Source organism: Nomascus leucogenys, chromosome 21 (assembly GCF_006542625.1).
Source record: "Nomascus leucogenys isolate Asia chromosome 21, Asia_NLE_v1, whole genome shotgun sequence".
In the NCBI taxonomy this organism is placed as follows: domain Eukaryota; kingdom Metazoa; phylum Chordata; class Mammalia; order Primates; family Hylobatidae; genus Nomascus; species Nomascus leucogenys.
The window spans coordinates 52,682,905-52,708,230 of record NC_044401.1 but is presented as its reverse complement, the minus strand read 5'-3'; the positions used below and the strand labels follow the sequence as shown (position 1 = coordinate 52,708,230).

At 46.2% G+C, this 25,326-nt stretch overlaps 2 protein-coding genes across 3 annotated transcripts in view; one reads left to right on the top strand and one right to left on the bottom strand.

The window, feature by feature from the left end:
- MKRN2 (makorin ring finger protein 2) overlaps nucleotides 1–9,612 on the top strand; it is a 30,260-nt gene extending 20,648 nt beyond the window's left edge. Inside the window, exons 5-8 of the mRNA XM_003264996.4 lie at nucleotides 699–913; nucleotides 2,523–2,633; nucleotides 7,727–7,871; nucleotides 8,036–9,612. Coding sequence (XP_003265044.1) covers nucleotides 699–913; nucleotides 2,523–2,633; nucleotides 7,727–7,871; nucleotides 8,036–8,173 — 609 coding nt within the window. The 3' untranslated portion in view covers nucleotides 8,174–9,612. The remainder of the gene's footprint in view (nucleotides 1–698; nucleotides 914–2,522; nucleotides 2,634–7,726; nucleotides 7,872–8,035) is intronic.
- Nucleotides 9,500–25,326, bottom strand: part of RAF1 (Raf-1 proto-oncogene, serine/threonine kinase) — an 81,174-nt gene continuing 65,347 nt past the window's right edge. For both annotated transcript variants that reach the window (XM_003264994.3, XM_003264995.3), the window contains 7 exons: nucleotides 17,570–17,654; nucleotides 16,683–16,859; nucleotides 13,475–13,521; nucleotides 11,578–11,696; nucleotides 11,020–11,151; nucleotides 10,744–10,878; nucleotides 9,500–10,560 (listed from right to left, as the gene is read on the bottom strand). In XM_003264994.3, coding sequence (XP_003265042.1) covers nucleotides 10,417–10,560; nucleotides 10,744–10,878; nucleotides 11,020–11,151; nucleotides 11,578–11,696; nucleotides 13,475–13,521; nucleotides 16,683–16,859; nucleotides 17,570–17,654 — 839 coding nt within the window. In that variant the 3' untranslated portion in view covers nucleotides 9,500–10,416. The remainder of the gene's footprint in view (nucleotides 10,561–10,743; nucleotides 10,879–11,019; nucleotides 11,152–11,577; nucleotides 11,697–13,474; nucleotides 13,522–16,682; nucleotides 16,860–17,569; nucleotides 17,655–25,326) is intronic.

Here is a 25,326-nt window from a genome sequence, read left to right as displayed (position 1 = left end):
TGACTCCGTGTGGCAATGGACAAGGAGACACTCTCCATTGTCTTCCAGGGAAGCAGAGGGTTAGAGCTGTCGTCTTTATGCAAGTGTGTGAGGTCTCTGCAGTGAGTGTTGGCTTGTCTCAGATCTGGACACACTGAGCTCACAAGGGCTGGGCCTAGGTCTTCTCACTCTTGCTCAAATGCCAGCACATAGAAGGAATTCAGGGCATGCCTAGTGAATGAATGAATTCATTGAATTATTTTCTTGGGGGAGAAGTGGTGCTTCTTACATATGACTAGGCTGCCAGCCTCAAGGCTCGTGGTAAGGACGAGTCAGCATCTCTGATGTAGACATGGCTCAGAGTCAGGGGAAACAGTGCCCAGAGGAGCTGGGGGACTAGGGCAACAGTCCTTACGGACTCTGACTCCATTGCAGTTTAACCTTTTTGGATCTCCGTGTTCTCAGCCCTAAATGGGTGGTGACCATGTCACCTCCTAGGAAAGCAAGGGGCTGGACCAGTGGTGGTTTGAAGTCCTTTGTGTGGTCTGAGGGAGATGTCAGTGTTCTGACTTGGGGGAGGCTGGGCCTTTGCCCACAGCAGTCGCTGTCAGTGTTCCTTCCTGATCTCAGCTGTGGCAGTGTGGCTGCAGCTACTCCTAGGGCTCCTACCACTCATAAGTGGCCCACAACCAAAGCCTTCCTTCCTGTCTGTGCTTCAGATCTGCATGTTGACATTCGAACACGAGATGGAAAAGGCCTTTGCCTTCCAGGCAAGCCAGGACAAAGTGTGCAGTATCTGCATGGAAGTGATCCTGGAGAAGGCCTCTGCTTCTGAGAGGAGATTTGGGATTCTCTCCAATTGCAATCACACGTACTGCTTGTCCTGCATCCGGCAGTGGCGGTGTGCCAAACAGTTTGAAAACCCAATCATTAAGTAAGTACAGCCAGGGGTCTTAGCTATAGGAGCTAGGAGAATGTTTGATTTGAGACTTCATTCCATCCACTTTTAAGCCCTCTGTTACCCTCCAGAGTAACTGGTGAGTTCTCGTCCCTGGCTGCATGAACTTCAGCAAGTCATTTACTCTTCCTGAGCCTAAGTACCTGTTCCTATAAAAGATGGGCAACAATTCCTACCAAGCTTTCTGGGTGTTGGGGAGGAACTCAGCAAAGATGATCCGTGTAAAAAGGTGTTAAATGGCACTGGCCTGTTTTCATCTCCTAGCCTTGTGTTTGAAATCCAGTACTACCTGCCTGTAGCTCAGTTGCCTGTTAATTATTTTGAGCTTCGTTTTTTCCCCCACCAAAAACGAAAATAGGGTTATTTGAGGATGAAGTGGAATAATGCATGTAAAACATTCTGCATGATGCCTGGCACATGGGATGTGCTCAATGTGGCCAACATAGGAGTCTCAAATACTCCAGCAGGACAGGGGAAAAGCTGGCATGTGGAGAGGTTACTGCACGCATTCTACTGTTCAGAACTCTTCACATCTGTCCGCTCATCTCATTCCCTCAAAGACCCTCCTCAGTTACAGATTAGGAAACAGGCCTGGGGTGCGGGGGTCAAGTGACTTGCCTAAAATTGTGTGGTAAAACAACTGCTTTATTGAGATAAAAGCCCACAATTTAGTTCACCACTCATCTGCTTTCTGTCTCTACAGAGTTGCCTATTCTGGACACTTCTTATAAATGGAATCATAGAATATGCGGCCTTTTGTGCCTGGCCTCTTTCACTGAGCATAGTGTTGTCAGAGTTCATCCCGACTGTAGCATGTGCCAGAACCCCCCTTCTCCTGGTGGAATACGTTCCATTGTATGGACGCAGCACATTTCCCTTATCCATTCCTCAGCTAGTGGACATTTAGGCTGTTTTAACTTTGCACCTATTATGAATAATGCTGCTGTCAACATCTGTGAACACAGTTTTGGGTGGACATGTGTTTTCATTTCTCTTGGGTATACACCTAGGCATGGGATTGCTAGGTTTTATGGTATAATAACTCTACATTAAACTGTTGGAGAATCTGCCAGACTCTGTTCAAAGTGGCTACACCATTTTACATTCTCACCAGCAGTGTATGAGGGTTCTTATTTCATCTGTCTTTTTTGTTGAGGAAACCCTATATATATACATATATATGTATTTTTTTTGCTTTAAGTTCTGGGATACATGTGCAGAATGTGTAGCTTTGTTACATGGGTATCCATGTGCCAAGGTGGTTTTCTGCACCTCTCAACCCATCACCTAGGTTTTCAGCCACACATGCATTAGCTATTTGTGCTGATGTTCTCCCTCCCCTTGCCCCTGCACCGACAGGCCCCGGTGTGTGATGTTCCCCCACATATGTCCATGTGTTCTCATTGGGAAACCCTATTTTTTTTAATAGTAAATAAGGTTCTTGGATGATTGTGATTTCATCTTTTGGAATTTCTGGTGAAGGAAATGCCTGTAGTGGTCAGGCAGTTGAGCAAGAGGTTTAGCAGAGAGTGTGCCCAGGCTTCGTAACATGACTTCTCCCTTAGTAATCTAATTCTTATTTCAGGTCTTGTCCAGAATGCCGTGTGATATCAGAGTTTGTAATTCCAAGTGTGTATTGGGTGGAAGATCAGAATAAAAAGAACGAGTTGATTGAAGCTTTCAAACAGGGGATGGGGTAAGTGCTTTGAGTTTCGACGTGCCCCTGCTGCCTGTCTGGCTCTGCTGTCAGCCTGTGTCCTCGTTCTCCCTCCCAGGAGTGTGGTCTTAGGGGCCTCTTCCTCTCTTCCTTCTCTTGGGCACCATGCTGGGCTCTGGGATGCAGCAATGAGCAAGGACCTGGTGATGTGGATCTGTTTAGTTTTGGTGTTTTTTTTTTTTTTTTTCGGTGAGATAGGGTCTCACTCTGTTGCCCAGGCTGGAGTGCAGTGGTGCAATCTCAGCTCACTGCAGCCTCAGCCTCCTGGGCTCAAGCAGGAGCCTCTTGAGTAACTGGGGCCACCAGTAGTGTGCGCCACCATGCCCGGCAAATTGGCTAATTTTTTTTGGTAGAGACAAGGTTTCGCCATGTAGCCCAGGCTGGTCTTGAACTCCTAGGCTCAGGTGATCCTCCTGCCTCGGCCTCCCAAAGTGCTGGGATTACAGCCATGAGCCACCGTGCCCGGCCTCAAGTTTTCCTCTTTATCCTGGTTGTCAGCATGTTGACATTTTGCCTAGGAGTGGAGTGGTTTTTCTCTACGTTTATGTCACTCCCCAAGATTAGCGAAATTTTAGCTGTTGTTTCATTAACTTTTTTTCTGTCTTGTTTTTTCTTTTCCTGCTGGGACTCTACTTCCATTTATGACAGATTTTTTTATATTGTTCATAGATCTCTGGAGATGTTCATTCTTTTTCAATCTTTTTTTCTTTTCATCTCCTTGAACATAGTTGTAGTAGCTACTTTGAAATCCTTGTCATCTTGAAGTTGACCTCTGTTGTCTTTTAAGAATGGATCACATTTTCCTGATTCTTCATATATCTAGTAATTTTAGATTTTATCCTTGACATTGTAAATATTACATTGTAGAGAGACTTAGGATTCTGTTACAGTTTATCTGTAAAGTGTTGACTTTTTTTTTTTGAGACGGAGTTTCACTCTTGTTGCCCAAGCTGGAGTGCAGTGGCACAATCTCGGCTCACTGCAACCTCTGCCCCCTGGGTTCAAGCGATTCTCCTGCCTCAGCCTCCCAAGTAGCAGGGATTACAGGCATGCACCACTGCACCTGGCTAATTTTTTTGTATTTTTAGTAGAAACGGGGTTTCACCATGTTAGCCTGGCTGGTCTCGACCTCCTGACCTCAGGTAATCCGCCCACCTCAGCCTCCCAAAGTGCTAGGATTACAGACATGAGCCACTGCGCCCAGCCAAGTGTTGCTGTTTTTAATAGGCAGGTAAATTGTTTGAACTCAAACCCAAGTAGCAGTTCAGATCTCAGTTCTGGTTTTGCATTCGTAGCTGACTTTCTCGCATTCCTGTGTGGTTCAGGAGTTAGTCAGATTTGGGCAGAGTTTATACACAGCCTTTGAGCACTTTTTCACAGGCCCCTTACTTTGTGGGATTGCTTCCTCACTTTCCAATGGCTGTGATTTCCTTGAACTCTTGTCTTTTAGTTCTTCAGGCCAGAAAGATTGGATTTCCCCTTGGAGTTTTAGCCACCCCATGTGGTTATGATTATGGCCTGCTCCAGGATAAGAGCTACTTCTCTTTTTTTTTTTTTTGGAGGTGGGGTCTTGCTCTGTAGCCCAGGCTGGAGTGCAGTGGCACAATCTCAGCTCACTGCCACCTCCGCCTTCCGGGTTCAAGCACTTCTGCCTCAGCCTCCCAAGAAGGTGGGACTACAGGCGCATGCCGCCACGCCTGGCTAATTTTTGTATTTTAGTAGAGACAGGGTTTCACTGCGTTGCCCAGGCTGGTCTCGAACTCCTGAGCTCAGGCAATCCACCTGCCTCGGCCTCCCAAAGTGCTGGGATTACAGATGTGAGCCACAAAAGCTACCTTTTTTAAAAAAGGTAACTTAGCCTTTGCCATTGCTATTCTTCTTTGTGTTTATTCTTCCAAAGAATCTAACTGCGTTTGTTCATTCTCCGGTGCCTTCAGGTCTTCTTGAAATATTTGTGTTAAGATTTATCTGCAGGAGGATTGGGTGTGGTAGAAGTTTACTTGTCATACTAAAAGTGAAACTATGCATTACCTTTTTTAATGGTTCCTTTATGTTGCATTATCAGTTTACTAAAGCTTGATTTTTTTTTTTTTTTAACCATTTTTTCCTCATATAGTCTTCCTATGTGTCCACAAGAGGGCAGGCGTGGCAAGCAGAGGAGTCCCAGCCTGTAGAAAAGGGCCCCGGCCTGTAGAAAGGGGCTCTGCTGAAAAGCAGTCTGGAAATTGTTATTGCTATTTGGATCTTTCCTTGCTTTGCTTTCCTTTAATGACTGTGTTTTTTGCAATCCACAAACATTTACTGAGTACTCACTATGGGTCAGGTACCTTCCAGCTAAGCACCACCGGGGGATGTAGAGATTAGTAAGACAATTTCTTTTTTCTTTTGAGTCTTGCTCCGTCACCCAGGCTGGCAATGGCGTGATTTCAGCTCACTGCAACCTCCGCCTCCAGGGTTCAAGTGATTCTTCTGCCTCAGCCTCCCGAGTAGCTGGGATTACAGGTGTGCACCACGACACCCAGCTAATTTTTGTATTTTTTTTTAGTAGGGATGGGGTTTCGCCATGTTGGCCAGGCTGGTCTTGAACTCCTGGCCTCAGATGATCCACCCACCTCAGCTTCCCAAAGTGCTAGGATTATAGGTGTGAGCCACTGTGCCTCGCCAAGTAAGACAACTTCATGGGAAACTGCAAAAGGGCAATTATGATACAGGTTTGCTGGTGACCAATTCTTCATGAGGGACCATCTATCACAACAGAGAAAGCACTTGGATCCACCAGGGACTGCCAGGTGAAGCAGCATGGGAGCCTGAACCATGAAGCAGGAAGCACCTGTCTATAGGGGGAAGTGATGGAAGGACATGGGCACAGAAGGGTGTAGGTTTTGTGTCTGGGGGACACTGAGAATGGCTCTTGGCATTGAAACAGGTGTGTAGAAGGATGTGGTGGGACCTACAGACAGACTGGAATCTAAGGGACACTTGAATCCCAGTGTGGCCATGGTCTTTAAGAACAGGTTGGGGCCAGGCGCAGTGGCTCACGCTTGTAATCCCAGCACTTTGGGAGGCTGAGGAGGGCACATTGCTTAAGTCCAGGGGTTTGAGACCAGCCAGGGGAGACCTAGGGAGACCTCATCTCTTTAAAGAAAAAAAAAAAGGTTGGGAAGCTCCTCCGTGGTACTCTGAAGGTGGAAACTGGTGGGAGTGGGAGGGAGGCCAGTGAGGAAGTGGCCCTGGAAGGCAGGCCCCAGAGGCTTCCACAGTGTGGGAACCCAAAGGAAGGGGAGATTGGGAAGTGATTTGTAAACAGAATGAACACAGTTGGGTGTGAGAGCCAAAGACACAGAGTGAGTCAAGGCTTTTGGCCTTGGTGACCAGATAAGCCTGGGGGAGGAAAAAGAATAATATTCTTGTGAGAGCGGGGGACCAGCACATAATGTGTTTGACCTGATCGAGTTCATAGCCAATGTGCTAGGATGCTCTGGAGTTGTCCAGCAGGCTCTGGTGAGAGCAAACTGCTCACGGTCATTTGAAGTCTGCTCAGAACTCCAGGCAGGCAGGGGCCTGGAGTATGTGTGGTCCACACACCTGCTCTGCAGCCACCTGTGCTCAAATCAGATCAGCTGGCAAGGGAGCTTTTTCTCCCCTCCGCACCCCCCCCTCGCCCCCCCCGCCCCCACCAAGACGGAGTCTCACTCTGTCTCCCAGGCTGGAGTGCAGTGGCACGATCTTGGCTCACTGCAGCCTCCACCTCCCGGGTTCAAGCAATTCTCCTGCCTCAGCCTCCCAAGTAGCTGGGATTACAGGTGCCTGCCACCACACCCAGCTCATTTTTGGATTTTTAGTAGAGATGGGGTTTCACTGTGTTGGCCAGGCTGGTCTCAAACTCCTGACCTCAAGTGATCCACCCACCTCGGCCTCCCAAAATGCTGGAATTACAGGTGTGAGCCACCGCGGCCGGCCAGAGAGCTTTTCTTTATGCTGCTATGAAGCCGTCCTCAGAGAACTTCACCACTGGCCTGTGGCCATCCCATCTGACAAGACGGAAAACCACTGGATTCAGGAGCCTCCTTTCCCTGTTCTTGTCTTCTGCTGTCACACACCCCAGCTGCCCCTGACAGCAGCGTGCCCTTTCTGTTGTTTGGCTTTATTTCTGTGACCTTCCCCTTCCTCTGTACTCCGAGATGGCCCTCTGGATTCTTAGGTATCTTTTTTTTTTTTTTTTTTTTTTACTTCAGTTTGGGGTCCTTTATGATTGGATAAACCAGAGTTCATTTGAGCAAAATGGGAATTCATTTGATTGAGTTTCCTTGGGCAGAAACCAGAGTTCATTTGAGCAAAATGGGAATTCATTTGATTGAGTTTCCTTGGGCAGGGTTCTTAGCATAGAGGTCTGTGGGGAGAATAGTAGAATTAAGAGAGAGGGAAAACATTTTGAACTGTTTGGTAACTGTATGCTGTAGACCCATGCGTTTTATGCATTGAAAAACACTGTTCAGAGAAGGGGTCCAAAGCACATAAGGTGTGAAGAAGCCCTCCCTGGTGCCAAGGTTGGAGACAGGAAAACTGGAAGGAGACCTATGGCTTTAGGCAGTTGCTAAACACTCTGCTTTCCCTGTAGTCACCTTGACAGCACTGCGGCCAGGAGGAAGGGGAGACTTGGCTTGGTGGGGTACCTAGGGAACTTTGAGCAGAGACAAGTGCCCAGCTTCAGACCTTAGTGCCCAGAAGAGTGACCAGGCCGGCTTAGCTCTGTGGTGACCCAGGAGGTGCTCTGGAGCTGCCGGAGGGCCTGTGGAGCACTGCAGTCTCCACACAGCGAGTCCCCAGGCAGGTTAATATCCTTTGCAAGGCTGCAGGTAAGTGGGGATACTTCCTATTCTGCTTGGAAATCAGAATCCCAGCTGTGTGTGACCTGAGACAAATCACTCAACCTCTCCCAGCCTCAGCTGCCCCACCTAGAATGTGAGGCTGACCTACCTCTGGCATAAGGGTAAGGATGGAGGAAGGCAGTGGCCCAATCTGGACCCCTCATTTTCCCACCAGCCTCCTGATTTTTTCTTTCTGCTTTTCAGGAAAAAAGCCTGTAAATACTTTGAGCAAGGCAAGGGGACCTGCCCATTTGGAAGCAAATGTCTTTATCGCCATGCTTACCCTGATGGGCGGCTAGCAGAGCCTGAGAAACCTCGGAAACAGCTCAGTTCTCAAGGCACTGTGAGGGTAAGGGACTTTAGCTATCTCTAGTTGGGGACACTTAGCAGTTGTGGGCATTTCCAGGTACTGTTCCTGGCAGAGAAATGGGGTAGGCAAAAGAAAGATCAAGGAACGCAGCCTTCCTGTTCCTCTTAGCAGTCACCAGGCATGTCCACTGGCTGTTTTTGCAGTTCTTTAATTCAGTGCGGCTCTGGGATTTCATCGAGAACCGAGAAAGCCGGCATGTCCCCAACAATGAAGATGTCGACGTGACAGAGCTCGGGGACCTCTTCATGCACCTTTCTGGAGTGGAGTCATCAGAACCCTAAAGAGTAGATGGTTGCCCTGCATCTTGGGCTCCATCGGCCGAAACTTTCCCAAGCCAGGGTGTGCAGAGCTTTCCTGTACTGCAGCCAAGGTGCCGTGTGGCTTGGATTTGAGGGGAGTTGGGCTTAGCCTTAATCTTATTCACTCTCCATTATTACAGCCATGGGGAAGAGTGAAGGATATAAAGTAACCTAATTAAGTGTATGGAATTGCTATTTTTATAGGTGATATAGTTACACCTCAAGCCCCTCAGGGGTAACAACTAACACCCAGACTGTTTGGATTGATTGCTTTAAAAAACAAACCTGGCTCTTATCTTTGATCTTTTCTTCCCCAGAAATAGTTAACTTGCAGCTGCCCCTAATGCAGCATATTTTTCTTACCAAAGGATTCTTCAACCCTATAAAAGGATTCCTCTATAGTGTATTTCTCTAGTGTATTTAGTGTGTGGTCAAAATTTTGATTTATACAGAGCTTTCAAGAACACACAATGCAAAGTGAGTGCAGCATAGCTGTTAACATACAACTTTTTTCTAGGGCTTTAAGGGTGGTCATTTTTTTCAAGTTCTCTCAAGTGTCCCAAATCAGGGTAGCAATCTTGTTGCCACATGTGCAGCAAACAAAGTGGAAGTATAAATCTTTTTCTCCCTTAGGGAGGCTCTTGAAGGAGCAGGAGGTACAGTACTGGGTAGCAGTCTGGCCCTCCTGTCTGGTTGGTGCTGGGGCCTCCAGCCGGGGCCCTTTAGGGGAACCAAGCCTCTGCTCTCACCTGTGGGTTCATGCCCATCAGGGTAATTGTATTGACAACTCAAATATACGTGCACTTACATGTGTGGTTCGTACTCAAGCGATCTATTATCTGCAAAGCCTGGCTTTGATTTGAAATTTTGTAAAAATTTCATGGCACCCAACGTTTCTGATTCTGACCCAGCAATGGTCATGAAGAGAGCTGATGGCAAGTCTTGTAGTCATTTTGATTTTAATTGAAGGGTGAGCACAACCTTGTGAACCAGCACTAGCTTGTTCCAAGCTGGAATTTATCTTTTTGTGTTTTTTTAAAAAAAGCTGTAGCTACCAAATAATAGTTTATAAAAAGTATTACTTAAGGTATTACCTGAGTTTAGCGTACTTTCTGCTTAGTTTTTATACTTAACTAACTCTTCAGTAGAGTGTTACAAAGAGTACAAAGGTTAAATTACAAATTCATTCCCAGCCTAGGCTCTGGGCACATTTCCTGTTCTTGAATTCTGCTCCTGAAGAAGGTGAACAAATGGGGCATTCAAGTTGTGAGCTCAGAATTACTTTACTTTAAAAGAAGATAACAGCCATTACACCTAAATTTAATTTATTTTATTAAAATAACATAATTGAGGGACCATCAGATAACTGTATTTTGTCAGGTGCAATAAAAACAAAATTAAAACCCAAATCATCAAGAAAACCTGTATTCCTGGCTTCCTTGTATACACATGATGTGACTAGAGAAACAAGGCTGTTTGTTTGTTTGTTTGTTAGAGAAACAAGGCTGGCCCTGCGGCCCCGCCCCATAGGGGCAGCTCCTGGAAGACAAAATTCAGCATGATGGAAGACTGCTCCCTGAGAGGGCTGAGATGCGGACTGGCCGAGTGCCTTGCCTGGAAAACCATCCCAATGCACTGGACACGTTAGAAGCTGTGAAAGGAGGACGTGTCCCCTAAGAAAAGTTCCATAGTATAGTACCAAAGCAGGCTCCTTCGGGCGGCCAGAGTCTCGGCAGTCCTGGGCTGTTTGGTGCCGTATGTGCAAAATGTCTGGCGCTGCACCACTCTCTGAAGAAACTCCCGCCTGTGACATGCATTCCTCCAGAAGTTGATTTCCAAAATCCCATGTGTCTCCACATCAGGGCTGGACTGCCTGCTACTTTACTTCCGCTAAATACTCATGTAGCCAACAGCTGGGCTGGGCCCCTGCTTTTTGTACTACCATCAACATCCACTTGCACATCTACAGAAGACTGGGCCTTGAGCATGGGGAACGTAGGGAGAGAGCAGGACGCACCAGCACTGCAAATGGCTTCCTTCTCCCAGGGCCCAAAGGGATAGAAAAGAAGGCAACATGAAGTTAAGGCCCTGTGAGCAGTCTAGAAGGTCCTTAGCAGCAGCTTCTCTGAAAACATGTGTTCTGCCTCTGGAGAAAGGGAGCAGAAAAGTGGTGCCTGCTGGCTTCTCCTCCTCCCCTGGCAGCCTGAAGGCAGGTGCAAAGTCAACTAGAAGACAGGCAGCCTCGGGGACGTGGTCAGCGTGCAAGCGTTGATATCCTCAGTGTGGGCTGCCCGATGCAAGGATGGCTCGGAAGCACTCCGGTTGATCTTCGGTAGAGAGTGTTGGAGCAGCTCAATGGAAGACAGGATCTGAAACAAAGCCCAAGAATGCTCTCATTAGCCGTGTCTCAAAGACACAGGATGTAACCTGCCCCCACCATCTTGTAGAGGACCTGGGTCCCCTCCCTATAAAACAAAATACTCCCACCTTATATTGCCATCTTTAAGAACCAACCCATGCTTTAATCACGTTCTAGCAGCCCTGAGCCTTACCTGGGGAAAAAGAGGCCTCTCTTCCTTTACTTTCTTCACACAGTCAGCTACCAGCCTCTTCATTGCTTTGGGGCAGTTCTTATATAGCTTACTAAGATCTGGGGAGGCATATCCTCGGCCCACCATGAAGATGATCTAAGGGAAAGAAAACAGCTGAGCTAATGGGGGGTAAATGAACAACAGATAATAACAAGTCCTAACCCTCCAGCTGCTTAGGCTGGCAGGAGGCCCAGGGGCTCCCACGAGTTAGGTCCTTTAGCACCAGCACAGACTCACCTGATCTCGGTTGTTGATGTGAGAATAAGGAAGCTCCCCTGTCATCAGCTCATACAATACGATGCCATAGGAGTAGACATCCGACTGGAAACTGAATGGGTTGTTATCCTGCATTCGGATCACCTCTGGGGCCTACATGTATCACCATATGACAAAAGTGCATTTATCACCATATGACCGGCCTCACAGACATCTAGGGGCCAGGCTGTCCCTTTCATTAGTTATGAATGAGTCCATTCTTCAGTCCCCACATAGCTTTTCCCCCAAAGGACTCCAACTCAGGCACTGGTTAAAACAGCTCAGGAATCCTTGTCTTTAAAGGACCAAGACCCAGCATTTCTATCACCCAGCTTATTAACTCCTCTCCACACTAAGCTTCACAGTGGTTCTGATCAACAGCTTCCTCAAGAAAATCTACAATTGCCCTGAGGCTGGCTGTCACTAGGGGTCATGTGGATTTCGGGGAAATGTACAGAAATGCTTTAAGTTTGCACATAAATCTCCAGGGCATTCCTTTTGCCCTGTACCAGAGACTGCTGGTGGGAGCCCAGTTCTCACCATCCACAGGACAGAGCCAGTAGGTTGTTCAACCTGCTGAGAACCACTCCAGCGTGACTTTACTGTTGCCAAACCAAAATCTCCAATTTTCACTGTTAAGCCTTCATGGAGAAATATATCTCAATGCTTGTTAAGGACCCTGGTTTCAAAAGAATGGTCAGGTTAATTTTGAAAAACATCCCAAAGTTCTTTATAACACGGTAATCTCTCTGCCTTATCTCTGTCACAGCCTCTCTGCACTGAACTTCCTAAGGTTTCTGAAGTTCTTTAAAGTGCTTTTGAAATGCCCCTTCTTCTAAAAGACAGGCAGGGATTGGTCAATGTGCCAGATTATTTGACCCTAGCCAAAAGCAAGCCAGAGTTTCTTCCCTGCTTCTCCCTATTTGCACATCTAGGTGCTGGGTCCCTGGCGTTGTGACCTTTCCACATAATACAGGTGCCTGAAACCCTAACAGGATGAGCAGAGGCCACACTCCAGTGCTCCCCAGAAGACCAAGGATGGCCTGACAACTTACAGTCATTTCTGCCTGTATTCCGCCCTCAAATCACCATCTGAAACTTGAGTGGTTAACAAAATAGCAAATCCCTTACTGAGTGTTCGATGTAATAAGAAATTCCTCACTAGAATCGGTACCACTCAGTGACTTCAAAATGAGAACCGAAGTCAGCTCGCTTCTGGGTAAAGAAGTCATACAGTTTAAGTCTAACTTGTGAGGAAAAAAAAATTAAAAGAGAGAGAACAAAAAATTAAAAAACAAAACACACACAAAGTAACTTGTTATCTGCTGGTGCCCAGGAATTCACACCTCCTTAAATCTGTGGTGTCCGCTTTCATGGTATAATGTTTGGCTGCCAAAGACCCCACCAATGAAAAGTGTTCAGACATGTACCTAAAATAGGCCATGTCCCATAATCCAACACAACTATCATGCCTCTCACTGCTCAACAGGCAAAGTGTGGGTTGTAATGCCATCTTTCTTTCACAAGGAAAGGCTGGTGGAGGGTGGCAGATTCAAAATTGTCATGCCTTACAGCATTAAAAATACCTTTCTTCATTTACTCTTCTATAAAAACAACCCCTCTCCTCTTCTAACAGTGACTTCTGAGAAACCCACTTACGTACCTTTGAGAAAGACCATTTATTTATTTATTTTTTTGAGAGAGAGCCTTGCTCTGTCCCCAAGGCTAGAGTGCAGTGGCATAATCTCAGCTCACTGCAACCTCTGCCTCCCAGGTTCAAGCAATTCTTGTGCCTCAGCCTCCTGAGTAGCTGGGATTATAGGTACGTGCCACCACACCCAGCTAATTTTTAAATTTAGAGATGGGGTTTCGCCATATTGGCCAGGCTGGTCTCAAACTCCTAGCCTCAAGTGATCCACCTGCCTCAGCCTCCCAAAGTGCTGGGATTACAGGTGTGAGCCATCACGCCCAGTCAAGAAAGACCATTTTAAATAGTGATTTTGGAAACCTTTCAACATTTGGCTTGTAGCTACTTGCTATCCACATAACAAGCAGATAGACATACACACACTGGCCACAAACTAGAAATAAACATAAGACAAAAGCCCAATCCCCCTCAGGTTAAATTTACCAATAGTGTGATAAAATTACGCCTATTTCAAGCTTATGGAAATCTCTCCAAATCACTTTTGCTGAGATAAACTCAGAAAGGAACCTAACCTAAACATCGCTCTCATCAGTCCAGGTGAGGCATAAGCTGCTGAGGGGCAGGCCAAGCCTACTAATTTTCTGACTTAGGTTCTGTTTTCCTGTCCTCTGCCTCTTTCCTTAAAAAGATACCCCCTGGCACTGAGAGCCACTTGTGATAGAAAGGCTCCCTTCTGTTTCCCTAAATTTAGAACTGAGCCGTCAAATGAACTCAACAACCAAAGGATACTGTTGGATTTCATGTCTCTGTGGATGATGTTCTTTGCATGCAAATAGCTGTGAAGGGAAAAGAAATTATTAAAAATAAGTTTGAGGGGCATGGGTAGAAAGCAGTTTTAAACTACAGCTAAGAAGTAAAGCCACTGAAGGCCTGGCTCCAAGGAGTGTTACACACAGGGATAGACCCTGTGCTGTTCAGCCTGGTTCACATCACTGCTTACCTGAAGGTGAGGCCACAGCATAAACATGCTTACACTTTTTTTTTTTTTTTTTTTTTTTTTTTTGGAGACTGGAGTGCAGTGGTGCAGTCATAGCTTACTGCAGCCTTAACCTCCTGGGCTCAAGTGATCCTCCCACCTCCCAGTAGCTGGGACCACAGGCATGTGCCACCATGCCGCCCTTTTTGGTGGGGGGGGTAGATACAGGATCTTGCAGTGTTGCCCAAGCTGGTCTTGACTCCTGGGCTCAAGTGATCCTCCCACGTTGGCCTCCAAAATGCTTGGATTACAGGCATGGGCCCCTGGCGCCTGACCATTGCTGACACTTCTTCAAGCATCAGTTTTACTCTAAAGTAATTCTGATAACCCAATGGCCATAAATGATGAATGAATAATGTGGCATATCCATACAATGGAATGTTACTCAGACACAGAAAGGAATGAAGTAGTGACACATGCTACACAACCTGGATTAACCTTGAAAATATTATGCTAGGTCTAACAGCCCAGGCATACAATACCATATCTTATGTATTATATACAGCCAAGCATCACTTAACGGCAGGGATACCTTCTGAGAAATGTGTTAGCCAACTTGTCTTCACGCACACGTCATAAAGTGTACTCACACAAACCAAGATGGTACAGCCTTCTACACACCCTGGCTAAATGGTATATAGCTTGTTGCACTTAGGCTACAAAGCTGTATGGCCCTCAGTGTACTGAATACTACAGCTGGTTGTAACAAGGTGAGTATTTGTGTCTCTAAACATAGAAAAGGCACAGTAAAAATACAGTATTATAATCTTGTGGGACCACCTTCCTATATGTGGTCATTGACCGAAACATCATTATATGTTACCTGACTATATTATATCTCACATGACTCCGTTTATATTAAACTATAAAGTAGGCAAAATAGGGCCATAGAAACAGAAAGTAGACTGCAAGTGGGTGGGAGGTATTGGGTGACCACTAATGGGTATATCATTTGGGTATCTGTCCACTCCAAATCTCAAGTTGAAATGTGATCCCCAGTGTTGGAGGTGGGACCTAAGTGGCAGGTGTTTGGGTCATGGGGATGGATTCCTCACGAATGGCTCGGTGCCCTCCCTGCAGTAACGAGTGAGTTCACACACTATTAGTTCACATGAAACCTGTACCCAAGAGTCTGGGACTTCCCTCCACGCTCCTGCTCCTTTCTCTCACCACGTCACATGTGGCTCCCCTTGCCTTCTGCCATGAGTAAAAGCTTCCTGGGGGCCTCACCAGACACAGATGCTGGTGTCATGCTTTTTGTACAGTCTGCAGAACCCCGAGTCAAATAAACCTCTTTTCTTTATAAATTACCCACCCTTAGGTCTTCCTTTAGAGCAAACCAAACAGACTAATACAATGGGCATATGTTTCTTTCCGGGATAATGAAAATGTTCTAAAATTAGATAGTGGTGATGGCTGCACAACTCAATACCAGAAAAACACTGAGGTAGGTGTACTTTTTAAAAGGGGGAATTTTATGATACATGAATTATATCTCAATTTTTCTGAAAAGTCATTCCATTTCTTAAAATACAAAGAAGGCAACTTCCATATGAATTTTAAAGACAGTATGAGAATTTATGTAGGACTTGCAAGCACAGCTATAGCTTAATAACTCCCAGATGTCTAGGGGTACGAGGAGTTCCTCTACTTCAGAGGAAAGGTTTGAGAAGCACTACCCTGGGCTAGCCAGGAAAGGTGGGAGGATCACTTGAGGCCAGTTTGAGACCAGCCTGGGCAACATAGTGAGACCTCCAACTCTACAAAATACACGCAAATTAGCTGGGCATGGTAGCATGTGCCTGCAGTCCCAGCAACCTATGAGACTGGACCAAGAGGATAGCTGGAGCCCAGGAGTTCAAGGATGCAGTGAGCTATGATCCCGCCACTACACTCTAGCATAGGTGACAGAGTGAGAACCTGTGTCTCTAAGGGGAAAAGTGTTTTTTGTTTTTGTTTTTCCAGATGGAGTCTGGCTCTGTTGCCCAGGCTGGAGTGCAATGGCGTGATCTCCACTCACTGCAACCTCCGCTTCCCGGGTTGAAGTGATTCTTCTGCCTCAGCCTCCCGAGTAGCTGAGATTACAAGTGCGTGCCACCACAACCAGCTAATTTTTGTATTTTTAGTAGAGATGGGATTTCACCATATTGGCCAGGCTGGTCTCGAACTCCTGACCTCGTGATCCACCCGCCTCAGCCTCCCAAAGTGCTGGGATTACAGGCATGAGCCACCGTGCCTGGTCAGGAAAAAGTTTTTAATTAAAAAAAAAAAAATTATCCCCAAAATGACATCTGCTTAAACCCTCATGTGGGACAGCCATGCCTCAGACAGCTGAGCAGAGGGCATTGCCACAGCTGTCCAAGCAGAAGGTACATGCACCCCACTATGTTCTCAGGTTTCTGATAAAGCCAGGGTAGCAGGCAGAGCCCGAATCTGAGCCCCAAGGGGGAAGTTCAGTCCCAAGGAGGAACCTGTACTTCTCTTTTTTTTTTTTTTTTTTTTTTTTTGAGACAGAGTCTCGCTCTGCAGCCCAGGCTGGAGTGTAGTAACGTGATCTTAGCTCACCGCAACCTCTGCCTTCCATGTTCAAGCGATTCTCCTGTCCTGGCCTCCTGAGTAGCTGGGATTATAGGCATGTGCCACCAGGCCTGGTTAATTCTTGTATTTTTAGTAGAAACAGGGTTTTGCCATATTGGCAAGGCTTGTCTCTAACTACTGGCCTCAAGTGATCCACTGGCCTTGGCCCCCCAAAGTGCTGGGATTACAGGTGTGAGCCACCCCACCCAGCTGGAACCCAAACAACTCATTCCTGATAATTGGCCCCTCCAGCCCAGGCCAGAGGCTTGTGCAAAGATATCACAGAATCGCTTAATGGACTAGAAGGCTTTTCCTCATCCTGGTTCCAATTTAGGGACAAATTTGATGCCTTGGTCCCAGAGAGGCATCAGACCATCTACTCACTCCATTCCCTGAGCCGTCTGCCGGGCAATGTCAATTAGCTGGAACATCTGAAACTTGGTCTCCTGGACATGCAGGTGTTTGTAGAGGCTGCTGCCCTCACACCACTGGGTCACAATTGCCAGGTTGTCCTTTGTCATGTACCCCATGAAAAGCAGAATGTTCACATGCCGTGTTTTGCTGGGGAGGGGAAGAGAGGAGAGGGAGGAGGAAAGTGCTCAGGGAGGTCTACTGTGCTTCCCCATGGACACTAGGTTCTGTGCTCTCGACACCACCCCCAGTCCCAACAACAAACACATGGCATGGCTGATAACCTGGGTGGCATTCTGAGCAAACGGAAGCCCACCAATAGTTCACTGGGCCATCAGTTCAGTGCCTGCCTTGCTTACAGAGAGGACATTCTCTTTCATCAATGTACACTCCATGACCCTCCCTGTGGAGGTCACAAGGACTCCTCTGTAGAAGTCTCCATTATATGACTTCTTCCTACAAGTCTAAATAGTGACTGAAAGATTTGAAAGCTGACTGTTCTGAAGTCTAAAATAAGTCAACTCAGCTATAAAGAGGGTTCTGGGAAATAAAGGTAAAAATAGGGCCTATTTCTGCCCACCTCAAACCAAAACCCAGAGATAGAAATTGGGCTATTGAGTTTACTGTGCCCAGAGGAGGGTATTCTCCTAAAAAGGGGCTCTTCGAAAGGCTTGACAACCACATAAACTAAAGGAAACATCCCTTCGCTCTCAAGGGAGGAGCATCCAACCACAGGAACTCCACAGTGAGTCCCAACTGCCTGCCCATTCCAACCCGCGGCACAATCCACTAACTTCTACAGTCCTTGTACTCCCCACTCCAGCACTCCAGAGGGACTGGACCACCAGCTTTCTACTCACCGCAGAACAGCCACCTCATTCCTGAAGGCCTGGAATTGCTCTGGGGTTGGGTCAACAACCTTTAGGATCTTTACTGCAACATCTCCTGCAAAATTAGTTGGCAGTCAGTGCAATCAGTTGAATGATCTTAGTCTTTCAAATAACCTAGTTTTGAGGAAGATACAGTGAATCATTTATCCAAAGAATCACATACCTACACAGATACAACAAATTTCCAATTTTTTTTTTTTTTTTTTTTTGAGACAGGGTCTCACTCTGTTGCCTAGGCTAGAGTGCAGTGGCACACTGCAGCCTTGACCTCCTGGGCTTAAGCAATCCTCCCACCTTGGCCTCCCAAAGTGCTGGGATTACAGGTCCAATTTCTACATAATTCAAATGACTCAAAAAAGTTACATAGGTTAACTGCTATCGCTACAGTTAGGTCTTCAGTAGGCTTGGTTAAACTATTCACACCAACCCTGGCAAGCCACAGAGGTGAGGTCATGTGTGACAGGTCAAAACCTTGTCCTGTGGGGATGAAATCAGTGCATAGATATGAATGGCCGGCAAATACACAATGACTGGGGCTGGATGCTGGTATAAGGAAGCAGGCCATTTAGCAACTATTGAGGCTGAACTCTGAATCCACATTTCAGTGAGACCTAAGATGGTCCCTAGTAAAAATTCAGAGATATATATTGAAATTAAGCTTCTCTGCCTTCAATACCATTAAAAAGTAATTCTAATAATACTGAATCCTGGCACTGTGTGTACTTTTATCTCTTTTAATCCTCACAGCTGCCCTATGACGTAAATAATTTATCTTCACAGACAACAAGCAGAGAAGTTTAGTCACTTGCCCAAGGTCATACAGCCAAAAAACAGAGTGCTGCAGCCAGGATCAAAAACCCCAGACCGACTCCAATTGCTATTCTACCTACAATACTGACAACTGATTGTCAAGCACTGTAAAACCAGCCTCTTGATCTAACTTTCGACACATCCAGGGATCCATTCCACTTTGGAGTGCTATAAATTTAAAAGCCACTTTCTTTTTTTTTTTTTTTTTTTTTTTTTGAGACACTCAGTCATCCAGGCTGGAGTGCAGTGGCGTGATCTCGGCTCACTGCAAGCTCCACCTCCCAGGTTCACGCCAGTCTCCTGCCTCAGCCTCCCGAGTAGTTGAGACTACAGGCACCCGCCACCACATCCGGCTAATTTTTTGTGTGTGTTTTTAGTACAGACAGGGTTTCACCATGTTAGCCAGGATGGTCTCGATCTCCTGACCTTGTGAGGCCTCCCAAAGTGCTGGGATTACAGGCGTGAGCCACCGTGCCTGGCCAAAAGCCACTTTCAAAAGTGTTTCTGGAGCCTCTCTGTTGGAGCCTTCCTCCTTTTTTTTTTTTTTGAGATGGAGTCTCACTCTGTCACCTAGGCTGGAATGCAGTGGCACAATCTTGGCTCACTGCAACCTCCACAAGCGATTCTCCTGCCTCAGCCTCCCGAGTAGCTGGGATTACAGGCACGCTCCACCATGCCCAGCTAATTTTTGTATTTTTGGGTGGAGACGGGGTTTCACCGTGTTGCCCAGGCTGGTCCCAAACTCCTGACCTCAAATGATCTGCCTGCCTCAGCCTCCTGGAGTGCTGGGATTACAAGCGTGAGCCACCCCACCCAGCCCTCCTCATTTCATTTTTGGGAAGAAAATTGGTAGAGAGATGGTTCTACGATAGGCCCAAACTGTCTCCCTGTGATCTCTGGTTTTATCATCTGAAGTTTCAACGAGTCCCCATGTTTTAACAGCAGCCTCCAAAGTGTCTCTCATCCAGTTAACCTGTACATGTGTTTGCCATGGGCTGCCGGTGAAGGTGCTGTTGACTGGATGGGAGAGATCCACACTACGTTTGGAGCTACCTTCTATCTAGAAAAATGGATCCATATGGGACACCATATGGGACACGTGTATAACCAGCCCTGAGTAGGAGGACAACAATCATTTGCATAAGTGTCCATTCTGGTACAGTTGGAGCCAAGACAGGAGTGCTGGAACAGAAGGGGTTCCCCAAGATGGGGGAGTAAATCCTTTTTTTTTTTTTCTGTTTTAGAGATGGGGCCTCACTATGTTGCCCAGGCTGGCCTCGAACTCCTGGGCTCAAGCAATCTTCCAACCTCTCAGCCTTCCAAGTAGCTGGGATTACAGGTGCCTAAGTAAATTTCTTTTCAAAGAGAATACAGAAAGGTTTTCTGAAGGAAATGGGATATAAACCAAGGGAAGGATTTTAGTAAATAGGAGAGAGAATGTTTCAGACTGGGCACATCAGAAATAAAGGTGAGATGAGGGGGATGAGAGAAACCTGAGCTGTGTTTAGTAAACTCTAGGGTAGGATTTGGACACCTGTAGGAGAGAAAGAAGGAGGCCAGAGAGGAATCTGCTGCAATAGCCCAGGAAAGGCACAAGCAGAATGGTTGACTGTGGGGACTTAGAAAGAAGGGATGAAGACAAGAAATCCTGTGAAGGTAAACTGACCCAATGAGGCAGTCAACTGAGTGGAAGTGCTGGGAAAACGGCCAACGCTATGACCGAGGCTCCAGGACCCAGAAAAGGGCAGAGTCTTTAACGGGATGGGACAGGACAGGGCTAGGGGTTCAGGCAGGTGGCTTGGGAGATGCTGGATGATCGCTCAGGGGGAACTGCTTCTAAAGACCTTCCTATTTTGTGGACCTCATTTTGTAGTCCATTCCCTTTCTTATAGCTCTCCTCTGGGCATGCTCTAGTTGTCACTGAACCCACCCTCTAGTGTCACCTGTTCTGGCCCTAATCAGTAATATAACCTCAGAATTCAGAGCCAAAGCCCACACAGTGACTTACTCTGACCTTGTAGTCAGCTGAACTTCCTTAGCAGTTTCCACACATGTTATCATTAAGCCACATCTTCCCCCTCCAGTTCTACTTTTTGGAACAATGAATATGACTTATCTCTGTTAAAAGTTGATCTTTTCTTTTTTCCATCATCCTGGCCAGATGAACTCTTCTCACTTTTCTAAATCCTCACTACTATGCAAATACATACCACACCTCTGATTAAGTCACTGATGGGAAGACTAAACAGGGTCAACCAAAGACAGTGCCCATGGTACTTGCAGGGATCCATGTGCCAGCCAGCTCTCGTTAACACAGTTATGGTAACAGATTATTTGCAATTTCTTATGAAATCCAGAAGCAATGTTCTATACTGCAGCATTCCTCTCATTTACATATAAATAATCCAAGGACTGCCATGAAAGGGATCCATTCAGTCTGCTAGGATCAATGAGCAAACATTATAGGAAAACGGATTTCAACTCTAATAAAGAACTATTCCATGCCCTCCCCTCGTCCCCCTCTGGCTCTTGCTCTGTCACCGAGGCTGAAGTGCAGCAGCACCATCACGGCTCACTGCAGCCTCAAACTCCTGGGCTCAAGGGATCCTCCCACCTCAGCCTCCCAAGTAACTGGGACTACAATCCAGGTGTGCACCACCACGCCCAGCTAATTTTTAAAATTTTTTGTAGAGACAAGGGACTCGTGTTGCCCAGGCTGGTCTCCAACTCCTGACTTCAAGTGATTCTCCCACCTCAGCCTCCTAAAGTGTTGGGGTTATAGATGTGGGCCACTGCACCCAATCAAACTATTTTCTACTAGTAGGAACTACCTGGAGATAGAATGGGCTCTCAGATAGATAATGAGCTCTCTCATCACACTCATCTTCAAACAAAGGCTTGCCAAACCTCCTAAAGGTCTCGTACAACCCCAGATCCCATTTAACCTAAATGACAGTCTTTACAGGACCCTAAAACACCCTACCACTGGACCTCACTCCTATTAGTATACCTCTCACTCACTCTAAATGAAGCCATAAGATCTCCTTGAGTTCTCTGAACAGTCCAGGTGAGTGGTCCACTTTGCACTTGATGTTGCTGCTTCCCTAGATATCTGCACCACCCTCACCCTCCATGCGAATGCCACTTTCTTGGCAGATTCCTCCCTGACCAACCTACCAAAAACTTTGAACTGGGACTGCCACTCCATATCTCCTTTCCTCCATTTTTCTCCTTAGCGATTACAGCACACTATATATTCTACTTTTCTTGTTTACTGCCTCCACTAGAATATAAACTCCTTAAGTTTCTTTTTTTTTTTTTTTGGACACAGGGTCTTGTTCTGTTGCCCAGGCTGGAGTGTAGTGGTGTTATCATGGCTCACTGCAGCCTCTATCTCCCAGGCTCAAGTGATCCTCCTGCCTCAGTTTCTCGAGTAGCGGGGACAACAGACACACAGCACCAAGTTCAGCTAATTGTGTTTTTTGTAGAGACAGGGTCTCACTATGTTATCCAGGCTGGTCTCAATCTCCTGGGCTAAAGTGATCCTCCCACCTCAGCCTCCCAAAGTGCTAGGGATTACAGGTGTGAACCACCACACGTGGCCTAGAGAAAGAATTTTTCTTTTTTTTTTTTTTGAGATGGAGTCTCGTTCTGTCGCCCAGGCTGGAGTGCAGTGGCGTGATCTGGGCTCATTGCAACCTCGCCTCCTGGGTTCAAGCAATTCCCCTGCCTTAGCCTCCTAAGTAGCTGGGATTACAGGCGCACGCCATCACACCCGGCTAATTTTTATATTTTTAGTAGAGACAGGGTTTTACCATGTCAGTCAGGCTGGTCTTGAACTCCTGACCTCAAATTATCTGCCTGCCTTGGCCTCCCAAAGTGCTGGGATTACAGGCATGAGCCACCGCACCCAGCCTTGATGCCAAATTTAATGCTCAAAAGGAGGTTGTGCGCTTTGGGCCTGACAGATGCTGCTTTAAATAAATATGTTGAGTTTTAGATCGTGCATCTCAGGCCTCTGAGTTGCTTTGAGACCCTTTCTGCTTTACTTCTACAAGTGGGTGGGCTGAGTTAAAAAAATCTTCAATCAAAATCATGACAACAGTTGTAATTTTTAAGATACTGAACAGATATACTGTATACAGGAACCAGAATATGGGGGAAAAAAAGCACTGCACAAAACAATCTAGAAATTATGTTTCCTGGACCACTCATTTTTCTTCTTCATTCATAGACCAGGGCTTGCTTTCTGAAAGCATGACATAGAAGTCCACTGCTCCTCACTCCTCTGACTTTTAAGACTTTCTGACTTAAAAAACCTAGAATCTTTTTTTTTTTTTTGAGACACAGTCTCGCTGTGTCGCCCAGGCTGAAGTGCAGTGGCACGATCTCGGCTCACTGCAAGCTCTGCCTCCCGGGTTCACACCATTCTCCTGCCTCAGCCTCCCGAGTAGCTGGGACTACAGGCGCCCACCCCCACGCCCGGCTAATTTTTTGTATTTTTAGTAGAGACGGCATTTCACTGTGTTAGCCAGGATGGTCTCGATCTCTTGACCTCGTGATCCACCCACCTCGGCCTCCCAAAGTGCTGGGATTACAGGCGTGAGCCAACGCGCCCAGCCTAAAAAACCTAGAATCTTAAAAACAAGTTATCTACATTCTAATAGCAGTCTTTATGGAAGTAACACTGTAACAAATAATCTTTATCATAGTTTGAAAGCTCACCCTATTGAGAGAAGACAAAGCTCAGAAGCAGTACCACGTACTAATGCCTTGAAAAATTATGAATCCCCAAATAAAAGTGCTCAACCAGAGGAAAATTAAACTTAGGTACAACTTAAACTTCATCCACTGGCTTTTAGCTGGGGCTTTTAAAATGTGATATAAAAATGATCAAATGTTAACAGAAGCAATAAATGCAATATCCATTGCTCTGCCTCCTACAATTACTAGCAGCCTTGTTATCTCAGACACAAGTAAGTGCTCTGTCCCACAAAGTGCTTGTGTTCTTCTTTCCTAAGGAATCCTGGAGATATTTATGCCATCTAAAATATTCTGCAACTGGCTGAGCACAGTGGCTCACACCTGCAATCCCAGCACTTTGGGAGGCCAAGGCAGACGGATCGCTTGAGCTCATGATTTTGAGACCAGTCTGGGAAACATGGCAAAACCCCATCTCTACAAAAAATACAAAAATTAGCCAGGTGTAGTGGCATGTGCCTGTAGTCCCAGCTACTTGGGAGGCTGAGGCAGGAGGATGGCTAGCTTGAGCCCAGGAGGCAGAGACTGCAGTAAGCCAAGATTGTGCCACTACTCCAGCCTGGGCAACAGAGCCAGACCTTGTCTCTAAATACATATAAATAAATAATCTACAACAGTATCATTTCTCTGGGACCCAGGAGGCAGCCCAGTAGTACATACTAGATGCAATTTTCTTTTCTTTTTTTTTTTTCTGAGACGGTCTTGCCCTTTCACCCAGGCTGGAGTATAGTAGTATGTACTCACTGTACTCAACTCACTACAATATTCGCCTCCTGAGCTCAAGCAATCTTCCTGCCTCAGCCTTCCGAGTAGCTGGGACTACAGGCGAGTGCCGTCACATCTACCTAATTTTTGGTAGAGATGGGGTTTCACGATGTTGCCCAAGCTGTTCTTGAACTCCTAGGCTCAAGTGATCCCAAAGTGCTGGGATTACAGGCATGAGCCACACTGCCCAGCCAGATGCAATTTTCAAAGGAAAAGGAATCATTCCGCATGTACTTTACAAATGTTCAGTCGGGTGCCAATCCTCTTAAGGAACTAGAAATTGGTCAGATGATTAATTACAAGTGGTGAAAACCCATGCATTAATGAGCACGGTAAATTACACGTGGTAAAAACCATGCATTAATGAGCACATGGTAAGGCCGGGTCATGCCTGTAATCCCAGCATTCTGAGAGACCCAAGAGGACTGCTTGAGTCCAGGAGCTGGAGACCAGCCCGGGCAACATAGTGAGACCTTGTTTCTACAAAAAGTAAAACAAATTAGCTGGGCATTCACCTGTGGTCCCAGCTACTTGGGAGGCTTAGGAAGGAGGATCGTTTGAGCCCAAGAGTTGGAGGCTGCAGTGAGCTGTGATTGTGCCACTGTACTCCAGCCTGGGCAACAGACCAAGAATCTATCTCAAAAAAACAAAACAAAATAAAACAAAACAAAACACCAAGTACTCAAAACTGGAGGTGTTTGATATTTTCAGTACCTTGAATTTTAATACTGCATTCATTTGATGCTTTTAACTTCTCTCAATCTTTGCACATTTATCTCTAAAGATAATTCCAGTGTCATCCAAAGTAGAAGTATAGGCACCGAGGGACTCTGATTTTTGCTTTATTGTAATCTGAATTTAGAAGAGATGACTTTTTGGGAACATGCAGCATTTTCAAGGAAATACCTATTATTTGCCAAAGTCCTAAAGCCAGAGGCATTAAAAACCTAACAGAGAAATGCTAAGTATGTTGCCAAAATGTTGAGTGTTGCCAAAATACACAAGCTGTAACTACATAAGTTAAATAGTACCCTTCTTCCAAGTGACAAAGTGTTTCCATTAAAATAAGAACACTAATATTCCACATAGATTCAAGAATTAAGTCTATGCCTTCCCTGTTTGATAGGGACAGGACAAAAAGAAGTTATTTCAGGAGATTTCCGGCTTTCCTATGCCTAACTGCATGACCATGGGCAAATCAGCCCCCATTTCAATCTCTAAGGTCCTTTCCAGCTTAAAGTTTCTAGAACCCGTGCTCCCTCCATAGCAGCAGACTCTTGCTCACTTAAGGAGCTTCCAAGCATGACCCATGTGCAGACTGTATTTAATCAGTTTAAAGGAGAAGTACTCCTGACATTTGATTATAGGGCGCAAGTCTTATTCACTAATTT